This window comes from Filicampus tigris, chromosome 3 (assembly GCF_054856515.1).
Source record: "Filicampus tigris isolate MCC_2025a chromosome 3, RoL_Ftig_1.0, whole genome shotgun sequence".
Classification (NCBI taxonomy): Eukaryota; Metazoa; Chordata; class Actinopteri; order Syngnathiformes; family Syngnathidae; genus Filicampus; species Filicampus tigris.
Genome location: NC_141219.1, coordinates 9,233,889 through 9,246,976, shown reverse-complemented (window position 1 = coordinate 9,246,976; position 13,088 = coordinate 9,233,889). Strand labels below are relative to the sequence as shown.

General features: G+C 37.4%; 1 protein-coding gene across 4 annotated transcripts in view; it reads left to right on the top strand.

Annotated features, from left to right (window-relative positions):
- The window catches only part of LOC147149794 (protein diaphanous homolog 3-like), a 76,329-nt gene that overhangs the window by 9,920 nt on the left and 53,321 nt on the right, over window positions 1-13,088 (top strand). For all 4 annotated transcript variants that reach the window (XM_086026594.1, XM_086026595.1, XM_086026593.1 and 1 more), the window contains 5 exons: window positions 2,621-2,739; window positions 2,847-2,911; window positions 3,913-4,017; window positions 5,390-5,710; window positions 7,509-7,623. In XM_086026594.1, the coding sequence (XP_085882720.1) occupies window positions 2,621-2,739; window positions 2,847-2,911; window positions 3,913-4,017; window positions 5,390-5,710; window positions 7,509-7,623 (725 nt within the window). The remainder of the gene's footprint in view (window positions 1-2,620; window positions 2,740-2,846; window positions 2,912-3,912; window positions 4,018-5,389; window positions 5,711-7,508; window positions 7,624-13,088) is intronic.

Sequence of the window (13,088 nt, the reverse complement as noted above, 5' to 3'; positions counted from 1 at the left end):
CTATACACTATGCATGCTTAGCTGCACTCATGTATCAAACTACCTATAAATAATAAAAGAATTACTTGTAAACATATTTCACTTTTTTGGGGGGCACCAAGCCTTTTTTTACATAGTAGAAAGGAGTGAAATCAGATGAGAAAAATTAGGGAAATGCACTGTTCTAAAGGAAGTAAAGAAAACTACACTGGTAAGGTGGGGCGACATAATTTAAAGTTTTGAAAACAAATACAAGTATCTTAAAATGAGCTCTAAACTGTACAGGGAGCCAGTGAAGGGAGGCCAAAATTGGAGTTAAGTGCTCCCTCCTACGAGCTCCAGTTAGAAATCGAGCTGCAGCTTTTTGGACCAACTGGAGACGCTTGATGGAGGACTGGCTGACTCCAAAATCAAATGCATTAGAGTAATTTAGCCGAGATATAACAAAGGCACGAACGACTGTTTCTAAATGCTGCTGAGAAAGGCTTGACCTTAGCCAGCTGCCTCAGATAGAAAAAAAGGTGCATTTAACAACAGCACCAATTTAACGGTCCATTAAAATCACTGCCCAATTTTAAATCCAAGTTTTAGTCTAGCTTTAGATACGATGCCAGGGGGCCCAGGTCAACAAGGTGGGATGTACCTGGGCCACTCAGATTGTCTGGAACAAGGAAGGTCAAATAGTAATTTGGCAATAGTTAGTCCAGTGTTTTTCACCCAGAAGTGATGTAATTGGGCAGCACATTTTTCATTGCCTGGCGCTCAGCGCTGGTTGACACCTTTCATATGACTCCTCGTCTACTATAGTCTTCAACTCAGCCTGGAAGATGACACTAGGTAACAAGTGTCCTCCTTTTTTGGTTCATATATGAACAAACAGTCTGTTATACAATCGGGCTTAAGGTCTGTCTATCTGTCTCTCTCTGTCCAATTGCCATCCATCCATTCATCCATGAAAGGTTTAATTATGTATTTGTAATGCATGTAACCTAAGAAGTAGGACTGCAATATATCGAAAAAATATTGATATTGCGATAATGGCCTTTGCAATATGCATATCAGTTAGACATGCAATAATTTTGTTATGGATTTGTATTTTTTTATCTGAATTTGACCAGTCACATGCAAACTTAAATATGCATCGCCACCCAATAGTTGGACATTTTCTAGGGGAATTACAATTCATTAGGTAAGAACACATAGAGCTTGCTTATTTTGCAGCATGAAAAAAATGTACTTCTTTCATTAGATAAAAAAATGTAATTACTTTATGTACATGTTAAAGATCGCAATAATATCTATCGCTATCATCAACATCCATATTACATGTTTTTCCAATATCGTGCATCCCTACTAAGAAGCAAAATAATGCACTGCACTTATTGAACTTGAAATTATTTGGATTGTATAGTACCTGTGTTTGGTTAGTTGATAGTTGCTCATCTGCTTATTTTAAATTGTGCCTTTTTTTTTTTTTAGTTTTTATTACACAATACCCTTGTGGGATTAATCAATTATCGAGAATGGATGGATGGACTTACTCTGACCTTTTTTTTAAAATTTTACTCACAAGAAATATCCGGTGTAATAGTGGAACCTCAATTTAACATACTCATAAAGGGGAAAGGGTTGTCCGTTAAAGCCGTTTATTCGTTAAATTGTTGTCAACCTTACAATTAGTGTGACGTTCTACCAATGTGAAACAATATGACCCACCATTTCTGTATTTTGACTTCATGGCAATCATTCGAAGGGTGGTCATAGTCAGTGGATGGGCCCGTTTTGGTCTTATAATGTCCGTATCTGACTTAAAGGCTCTGAATGGCATCAACTAACAGAGAGAATGTTGTCTCTTTCATCTGACAGCAATCTAGTTTCCATGGCTCAAGAGTATTTCCCATCTTCTTTTATGGCACTTTTCAAAGTCTTTCGTTGGTTAGATCCCCCACAGTTGTGTGTGTTGATCAAAGTTCAATTGATCAAAAGATGGAGCAATAATAAACAAGAATATGGCTTATTTATTAGCTGCAGGTTTATTTATTTATTTAGTTATTTTCTTTAACAACCTTAACATTTTATTTTTTTCAAAAAATGTCTAACACTAACCCAGTGCTGTCTGAACCGCTACAAACTGCTGCAATACCAGCATTACACTATTGATTGAAAATGTTTACGCTTACGGCTTCCTTCAACAGTATTTCAAAAATTGGTTTTGGAGTCAAATTTGTCAGTGCAAGTTCGTTTTGTCTTAATGAGTGCAATTGCGGACGTCAAATTTGGATATTTATTATTTATCTAAACACTTACACACTTTACTCTTTTGTGTTCATCTTGTGTATAGTGTTTTTATTTACTCTAACCTACAATCCACATTAGAGCATTTGCATTAGAAATCTCAAAACATTATCTTTTTGGTTTATTGCAAATAATAATTTTTTTTTGCGATGCCTCATTTTCGTTTACCGCTGCATTCAAATTTCAAAGTTCATAATGTTCTGCATATCAACACGCCATTTACACTGACGAATTTTACGTTCCATGCACTTGTCATACCAAATGATGTCAATAGTGATGCATATGGCACAGTTGTATTTTGTCACTTTTCCCCATTTTCACTTTTGTCACTTGTCGTCACTCGCAGGTCTCAGTACTTTAAGATAATTGAGGAGTGTGTGTCTCAAATTGTTCTGCATCGTAGTGGAGCAGATCCAGACTTCAGTTATCGTAAACGTCTTGATGTGGATTTCAGCCATCTCATTGGCAAGTCACTTTACCTTTTGTAGAACGAATTGAGGCTATTTTGATAACTTTGACTAATAATGTTTTTTTCTTTCTTTCTTGTTTTTTTTTGTGTTTTTTTTATATAGAGGTTTGTGTAGATAAGGCTAGATTTGAAGAGTATGAACAAAGAGCTTCAGAACTGGCAGAAAAGGCAAGTGTTGACCCTCAACATTTTATCCACACACATAGTCACTATATCACTGACTCATCATTATTTGTTGTTTACACAGTTAGTTTAAAGAAAGTTCAGGCTATATTGTGTGTAACAGTAGGATTTTTAAATAAGTGTGTTATACAGTGCATAAGTCAGATTGAGAAGCTCAAATATTCCGTATGAACTTCAATTTTAAGAGTACCGTATTTTCTGGAATATAAGACTCACGTTTATATAAAAAAAAAATTTAAGCCGCATCTATCTATGTTGAAAAATGTGATATTACGATATAACGATTTTGAACTGTCAATGTACACATATGTACCTGAACAGACTCTTTCCTAACAGTGCCTTTAAACACAGAAGCAATTTTGCTGAAAATGGAACGGAACCAAGAGAAAATAAACAGTACTTATCTTCATTTCACTGCTCGCTGCCACACCAGTTTGTTAACGTCCACCTTTTATTGCTGTACTTCTGCAAAAATGAGTTGCATTTTTATGTATGAAAAGTGCTATATAAATAAATAAATAAATAAATGTAAATACCACCTAATTCATAACCTAGTGCATAGCGCTCTCACCTGTTGAACTCCTCTACCTGCAGTCACATCCTGTGAATGGTAATTTTGTTGTATTGTATTGTAATTCCGGTTAGACCGCCCCTAGCGGTGGAAGAAAAATCCACACAATAGCCGCACCTTAATATAAGACGCATTGGTTCAAAACCTAGGAAAAAAGTAGCGGCTTATAAGTCCGGAAAATATGGTTTATTATTTTTAATTGGTTGCTGATTGTAACACAACATATTTAACAAATATAGTTAAACCTATTTGTGGAATGTGTGATATTATTGTAATTGGTGGTGCCCTTGAAATGGTAGATTAAGCTCGCTGACTGACTGTCCAATCTTAAATAAATGAATCTGTGCTCTTCAAGATTGAAGTACAGTATATGCAAAAAGTAGGATAGGAATAATTTGGGTATTTCTATTTTTAGCTTGATGAAGAGTTTTTAAAACGACAGGAGTCCCAAGCTCAGCTGGTCAAGGGTGAAGAAAAGATAGCCGAGCTTCAAGCCGAGTTGCAGGCGTTCAAGTCCCAGGTATTTGAGATGGTCTTTTTGCAGGTTTCATGTAACACGTTCACCTGTGTTTACAATTACATGCAGTGCATAGTTTCTGATATGATTAAACATTGATTTCAAGAAATCTGCCATCATCTGCCACTTAGGTAAATCAAAGTTATTTTCAATATATGGTGGTCCTTGGGTAGATTTACTGTATTTTATTGTTTATTTACTTATTTTGCCACACCCAAGCCTATTATTTTGATGACATTGAATCTTGTCTACTGGTAAACTGACAGTCTGGCACAGTCTAATGACAACATAGACTCGACATCTGTCGGCCGTTTCTGACTCTTATTGCTATTTCATAAGAGCAAATTGTTTTAAATACTATATTTTTGGACAACCTTCTTCAACTTTTACTGGCCTAATTACTACCCCTGATATGCAGCCTAAGAAGAGGCTTTTCATTTTCTTTGCTCGATTAGTTTTCAATTTGACAGCAAAGACCACTGAAGGAATACTCAAATAGCGCAGTTGTTTCAATGGCTGCAACAGGTTTAAGATACACACCATCTACCTCGTAACAGTTTGTCATAAGTCTTAATAATGTAACTCTAAACAGTCACCATGAATTAGACCAAAAATTAGATCACATTAGATAACCAAACATTAATGCTGACCCTGAATGTGCATCCTTAACCTAAAAAGGGTTTTGTGATCAATAAATCATTTGCCCTGGTAGATAGATAGATAGATCTATTGGCAAGGGTAGGAACAGTACATGCGTACTGTACATTGACTAGTAAATAGACAGCAGACCCCTTTAATGGCTTGGCTGCGCCTAAATATTTTGTCCGTAAAGTTTAGAAACAGAATCAGTGACAAAGGGCAGCCATGGTGGAGTCCAACCCTCACTGGAAACAAATGGAAACTGTCGGCAATGCGGGCCAATCTCTTGTAACCGGTCATACACGGACTGAGCAACCTGTAGGAAGCGGTCCGGTACCCCATAGACCCATAGCATCCTCCACAGCTCTGAGGGCCAAATGCACACGTAGACTGGTTGGGTGAATTCTCATGCACCCCCAGAACCTTGCTGAGGCTGTAGAGCTGGTCCACTCTGTTCCACAGCCAGGGTGAAAACCACATTGCTGCTCTTGAATCTGAGGTTTGACGTCCTGACGACCCATCCACTCAATTAAAACCAATGAGCAGTTATACTCACGAATTCTGCTCCCAGGAAGTTTGGGAGCACTGAGGAAACAATTTGACATGTAGGATTAACTATTATAGACAATGTAGTACAAGTTAACCAAATGTGTATTTGCTGCCAGACCAAACTGAAACTACTACAATTAATAGTGTTTTTTTTTTCTTTTGTGCATCAATTGATCCATGTTTCCAGATTGGAGTTGTACCGGTGATTGTGTCATCTGGCCGCAACCCACAGGAGTTGTCTTCTTCATTACCCTGTGGTTCTTCACCCTGCAACCCAACATCTGGGTTACCAGTTCCTCCTCCTCCGCCACCTCCTCCTCCCTTACCTGGTTGCCCTGTACCCCCTCCTCCACCTGGAGTGCCTCCTCCATTTGGTGCCCCTCCTCTACCCCCATTAGGATTTGGATGTGGTTCAGGCTTGTCCGCTTGCCTTGCCCTGCCTTATGGTCTCAAGCCTAAGAAGGACTTCAAGCCTGAGAATTCCACAAAGCGCCTGAATTGGTCCAAGGTAAGTACAAGTGTTAAATATAAATACACCTACATTTTATACACGTTGGTTTAGGTTTAAAGTTTTTTTTTTTCCCCCCAAGCCTTTTTTTTTTTCAGTGAAGAAAAAAATCTTTTACAGCCATTGTTCTGAGTCGGGTAGTTAATTCTAATCTAAACATTTAAGAGTTGGTCATCACAATTCATATCTTGTTAACTAAAGCACGGGACAGTTGTTTAAAAGGTGTGCACTAAGTATTGCAGTTAGATTACTTATATATGTTGATAGCTACAGTACTGTTCAGTGTTGTTTTCGGCAGGCATTTGAGATTTAGTCTTAGTCTTTTGGACGAAAATGCTTATTAGTTTTCGTCACATTTAGTCATTCCTATTAGTGATAGTTTAAGTCTAATTTTAGTCGACAGTGTGTGCGACGCGTGCGCTCTGCGCGCGCCCCGTATGCTCTCCCGGCGGTTGGCGTGCCCAAACGAGGATAGGTTGCACCAGCATTGCAATTTTTTGAAAGACAGATTACGTGTACAATACGTCTGACGGACCACACACTAACAATTTCGTCCTGTCTCGTCTAGTCATTGAAAATTCATGTACGTCATGTTTTCGTCGTCAAAGAGCCACGTTTAGCTCGTCATCGTCTCGTTATCGTCATGAAAAAAAGGGGCGTTAACAAAATATTTTCGTCATCGTTGACGAAAACAAAACTGGTACTGTTCGTCTTCTCTTACTAATATGAGTACCCAAAAGTTTATATTGTGGAACTTCAATTCAGTGCCCCCTTTCTCCACTTTTAACTTTGTCCCTGAAATTTATTGGCAGCAGCTGAGCAAAACACTTGTTTTGCCAGACCTGAACAACAAGCTTCTTTGAGAAGATGGCAATTCTTGAAAATAACAGATGATCGTATGCTTCTGTTCAGATCACACTGAGTGGCACCTCTACAGATGTTGTTCCCTGCGGGGCAATATTAGTTCACACTGCGAATGGTGTTAGTTTGTGCTGTGATTAATTATTTATTATCAGCTGTAGATTTGTACAGATGTTCAACAAACTAAAACATATGCTTGAAATTCCAAATGAACATTTTAGGAAGACATGTTGATGGCTGCATGAAATACCTACATGGGATCAAACTGTTTTGAAATTTTCAAAACAACAAATTGTCTTTGCCATGCATGTGTATTATACTTTATACAAGTGTATACAGTATGTATAGGACTTTAATGTAATTGATTTTCTCCTGCTCTGTATCATTTGGTGCCTTGCTGCTTTCACGGAGGTCTACAGAAATCAGAGAATATTTACTGTTGAGAGTTCTGACATTCTGACGATTTGGATAATTTTAAACTAAACAAGGTCCCTAAAATATTAATGAATTCATCACAAATATTTATTGTTTAATTTGATTAGTTGTTGATTGATCGATTCATCATGTCACCTCTAAAATACAGTTTGAAAAGGATTTGCAAATCATTGGATTCTGTTTTCAGTTACGTGATACACAACATCGTAACTTCGCTGGAATTGATGATTGGACTACTACTACTACACACGAGACTTAACGACTAGGTGTTAATATTACAAGGACTGACAAGGAACATGCTTTTGAGCTGGTGAAGACGCAATGCATGCAATGATTTAGGGATTATGCAACCTTGTTGTGCAACAACTTCTTTCTGAATGATCTTTTATACTTTAATCAGCACCTTTTTAACGAATGCATTCTTGTTGGAATTTCTGTCTTCTTTCTGTCTGTCTAGGTCTAAGCAAGTGTATGATTTCTGGATTTTTTTTTTTCTATCCAGATCAATCCCCAAGAAATGTCAGAAGGCTGTTTCTGGGTGCTCGCTAATGATGACCAATACGCAAAGCCTGATTTGCTCACCAGAGTTGCTCTCACCTTCGGTTCACACAGAGCAGGTAGGTAGATTTTGTGTGGTAATTTTTATGAGTCATGGGACACAACCTGCCAACTGTGTTTCATTTATCAGCACATTGTGTAGGTCTTTGTCACGTAGAAACCAACGAGTACTGTATTAGTTCAGACATGACAAAAATACTGCTTCAAGGGTCTGTCAGAAGCCTTCTATTTTTGTGATTTTTTTTTTTCTTGCCTATGGAAGTGTAATGTGCTTTAAATGTGGCCATTTCATTGGTTGTCTAAAATTAGACTGAAAAGGGTTTTAATATTGGGCATGGGTGTTTGGCTGCTTGTCTTTATTCAGTCAACATATACTGTGCTTCACAAGCTTAAGTCCATATTTCCTGTGAGCTGTGGCTGCTCTAGAAGGTTCTACTTGGGGTGGCAGGAGGTTCCGTTGGGGTGCAGAGGTTTTAACTCCTTCACACACAAGCACACTTGTGCTCATTCATACGCGCGCACACATGCATGCACACATACTTCAAGTTCAGGTTTCATTTTCTGCATTCTCTTGCAAGTTTTATGCACCTCACGTGAATAACATAGCTTCAAGTCTAAATGATATGAAAAGGAAGGAGTACAAGTACAAATAATGAGATTCCAATTATTACTTTGGTAAAAATGCAATGAATAATGCCTAAAAAAAAAAATGCTGAAAACTCCCTATTTTCATGAGCTGGCTCGGCCCACACTGACCTTCCATTTATTTATTCAGCCCCTTTCTTTAAACCAACAGTGGCATCTAGAGGAGTCAAAAATGCAACAACTGGTTTATGAGGTAACTTGAGGCTTCATTTTCCGATGTTCATGCAGCAACCTTCGTGCACTTTTCTGCACTGCCAATTTGAAATTTTGTACTGTTTTTTTAATTAAGGGGTGGAAATTATTATTTTTTTTACCCATTGAATGATTAATTGAAAAAAATAATCAAAAGTGGAATTAGTATCTTCAGAAAATGTTTTAAATCATGAAATTTCATTTGAGACACAAAATGGTAAAGATATTTTGGCATTAAAAGTTTTAAAAATATAACTTTAATATTTTATAATCAGAAACATTTACCGTTTGAAGGATGACACGTGCCCATAATTCAAATGCTCATATCGATAAAATTTGTTGGTTTTCAAAAGTAAATTGACCATTATACTACACATACATTACACACATACTATACATTTGTAAATATACATAAATGTGCCACACATATTGTGTGACTTTTAATCTTAATTGCAGATGAGTTTTAAGGATTTAGTTTTTCATGATATTTTTTATTTGACTGGCAAAGTATGGGAGAGTTCTTGTAAAAGCAATTATTGCTCTTGTGTCTCTTAGTCCTTTCTTTGATTTATTCATCGTTCACGTCACGTTTTCTCTCTTGTCCCATCACTGCATTATTCATCCAGGTGTTATCTACCTGTCAACTGTATACCTCTACACTCAAGCCAACTCCTACCCCATCGCAACAAATTTGATAATGAAAGTCAAAGTACATTGAAAAGGTAAACAGATATTCAAGCTTGTGTTTTCCGGAAACCACAAGTGGAAACAAATACTATCGGCAGAAGATTGTGCTTCTGTTAGGGAAATGACCCTAACAATGACCCGCTCATGGATTCTACACAATCAGAAATGTATGGAACTCTCCCATACTATGCAATCCTTTCGCATCTTATGAGAAGAGAGCAATGCTAAAAGCGCTCCATCACCTGAGTACTGTTTTGCATTACATTCTGGAGTTTTACGTTTGGGAAGGAATGCATAAAATATGTTAGGTCTTCCAGATGGTTTGTGGCCATCTTAGTTGTTTTCCGCTTGTTTTCTTGCCATCCCACTGGTGGTTGTAAGCACAGCATGACTGATTCGTTCAGCTGTTAGAGAGAATTGCTGTTAGTGTGTGTCACTGAGTGTAGGTCTACTGAATGTGTTTGTTGTCTTATTATCGCAGTATAGCATCTCATTTAAGAACAACATCTGGATCATCATTAAACATTTAGCAGGACACCATATGAAACATTTTTTCCTCATCAAATTTTCATTTACATCCTTGTCCCTTTATGACATTGGGGTTCTTACTTTTGTTGACTTAGACGGGGATTCCTGAGCATAGGGCTGGGCAATTATGGAAAATAATAATCACAATAATTTTGACTCATATTGAAATCATGATTAATAAACATAAGATGAGGTACATAGTAAAGTGCTTTGAGTGCCCAAGGTAGAAAAGCGCAATATAAGTGACAGCCCATTTACCGTAATTATTCATTGATTTCGAAACTTGGAATTTATTCAACTACCAAACTCAACTTAAAAGAGCAACCAGAAAATAGATTAGTACCATTAAAATATATATTATTATAATAATATATTATATGCGCCTTAGCCTCTAAGGTGCGGTGTCATGCGGTGCGTGCATGGAGATACGCGCTTACATCAACACAAAAAGAGTAGAAGAAAGTCGTGATTTTACTTTATTTTTACTCGTTTTTCACAAATTAGTAAGAGTATATCCCTGTGGCTTTGAGTATTATGTTACATGTCTGTTTGTGTTACTACAGCGTTTTTTGTGTGAATATTCATTCTTTGAAGGTAAATCGCCCCCGTGAGTTCTAATGCTATTTCTTTCCAGCCCATCAATGGGATTTTCCATTGAAAGCTAATAATAAGCAGGTGAGATCCCTAAAATACATTAAAAAAAATGTATTTAAATAATACAATGTGTATAATTATTTTTGTCGTTTATTACGGTTTACAGGAAACTGCAACTGGGTTGTCAGTAAACCTCTTAAACCACACTAAGGGTGGGCAGAATAACATAGATCACATTATAGGAAATTCAGGGTGCTTTCCAAATGCAGGAATTTATTATGCACATGGCACTGTGGCACATTTATCATTTTTCTTTGATTACAATGTTTTTATGATCGTGAGAAGCCAAAATCAAAATCATGATTACATTTTGATTCATTGCCCAATCCTGCTTAAGCAGTTCGTGTACCTGCAGCAGGGGCGTTGCTAGGCATAAAGCTGTACTGGGGTTAGGGCCCCTGCTATATTCCCTTCCTCCTTCACATGCACACGCACACACACACACACACACACACACTGCCCCAACTCCACTACTGCACTCAAAATAAAACTACTAGTTAAGGTGTTAATGAGTGTATGAGTATTGAGATAATTGCATATTGAGAAGCCACAGCTTTATGGTAGCACACACAATAATGATGGATACACAAAAAATATTAATGTACCTACTGTGAATGAATCATGGAGGCGTCTGGGTTATGTTCTGGTCTTTTATCTAGTATCTGCATTCTTTAATCATTTGTGCAGAGAACGATCCTATCAAGGAATCCAGTTTGGTGAAGGCATCATTCAAATTTGAAACAGGTGGCTCTATTTGTTCACAAGGTATTGGTCAGATTACTGTAACTGTTGGCCGGTGCAGAAGTTTCATTCAAAGTTGTAAAAATTGTTTGATTTCTGTTATTGTCTGAAAAGATTAAGCAACAAAATATTACGTTGAGGATACCATTGTTTTTGTCCTGGCCAGCTTCCTTAGTTTGTTTTATAATTAATTGTGTTGGAGCATAAAAAGTAGTTATTGATTTTAATTAATTAATTTTCACTGGTAGATATACTGTATTTATGTATATTTTCATGTTTTTATTTTATTTTATTTTTTTCCAGTTCTAAAGATGTACTGGTTGTATTCCTTTTGCAGAATGGTTCCAACCGTTTTGTCTGTCCATATTTTCACTTCTCAGACAGGAGCAAAAATAATACGTTGATTTTGAAGTTTACACTGTACTAGACAGTATTTTACATACAAACATTATTCCTGACAATTTGGTGTATATTTAATCATTAGTTGCTTTACTACAAGGATTGTTTTACTATTAGCAAAGAAAATGACAGCCTTCTGGTTGAAAGCACCTCCTCCCCAGCATTATAACATGGAGAAAAAGTAAAGATGTGATTACTCAGTGAGAGACTTACCAGATACAAAGAACACAATATGAATGAAGGAACTTCCAACCCTAATGGGGACAGGCAGTATATAAAAGGAATAGATAGCTGGCTTGAACAATAAGTGGCTAAACACACATGCACTACACATAAGATACTGATATATGTTTACGTGAGTTTAACGTTTTTGTAAGCAATACTGCTTTTGCCAAGAGGCTTTTTTTCACCTTTTTCGCATGGTAATTGATCTCTATTTTTCAGTATCACTCTTCTCCATCACGGTGTTCCTGTTTTATTTCAAACACCACAGTTTCTCAGGCATCAGCATTTCAATTTCTTCCCAATTTGTGTTTTTATGTCCGCACATCACCGAAGTAATGGGCTGGCTCGTTAAAAAGATATTTGCTTTCGCAACATTTTCCTGTTGTGATTTTTCATCCAGACTTGTGATTTGTGTATGTTGGTTTGGTAAGTATAGACGGCTTGAAGCAGACTTCCTTGCGTCATCTGCATAAAATGGCCGAATGACTTTTGAGATGAGGGTGATTTAGAATTGCCTCAATCCAAGAAGAGACTTGGGAAATGTTAGAGTAATGCAGGCCGAGCTTGCCATACATTTAACATTTGATAGAGATAGTAATGTCTCATAACAGAAACACTATTGTTGGACTGCTTGTTATGGCACTCACATTGGTGTGTGTATACAAGTGACCTTTAGAGGGCACTACTCCACTGAGAATAGAGACAATGGTAAAAATCACCCAACTAGGCCAGTAAAAACCCCTAAATTTGTAGCAATTTGTCTGTATACCAGTATGTTTATGCAAAAGTGATTCTAGTACTTTAGAATTCAAGGCAATTTGGTTAGAAGGAGCTGGTCTAAAGAAAGGGCCAAGAGAAGCTTAATAAAGTCTGTTCATTTGCTGCTATCAGAATTAAAAGTCTCACAATAATTATGTCCCTTGGTCATCTGGTGTGAATCACAGGGAGATGTGGCCTTGCATGGTTCACTTTGATTATCTTTCTTGCAGCACAGCTCCTCACTTATTCTGATCACCCCCTTCTGCCTTTAACTCATCTCCTGTCCTGTCCTGTTAGTATTAGTCAAGGTGGTTGAGTGTGCATTGATACCATAGAAATGGATGTTGATTTGCTGTCAGCGTGACTGAACTCCATGACTTTGCCATAGCAGAACAAAGCGGTGAGTCAGACAGAGCAGCTGGTTTGACTATTTGACAGATGTGTCGGAACAGTGAATTTCTTGACTTGTTGCAGACGGCTCTCCTCCTGTGCATCACATGTCTGGTGGATTTTGCTTTGGGCAGAGATGCGCGCATGTGCGCTCTCTTTCTTAGGAACATAGATATAATACTAATAAAAGTCTGAATGACTATGAAGGAAGGCTCTGTGGCAGGCTGTATAATGCTTGCTGCATTAGAATGCATTACCGTATATTGAGGTGAGGATACTGTACACATGATTAGTGATGAGTCAT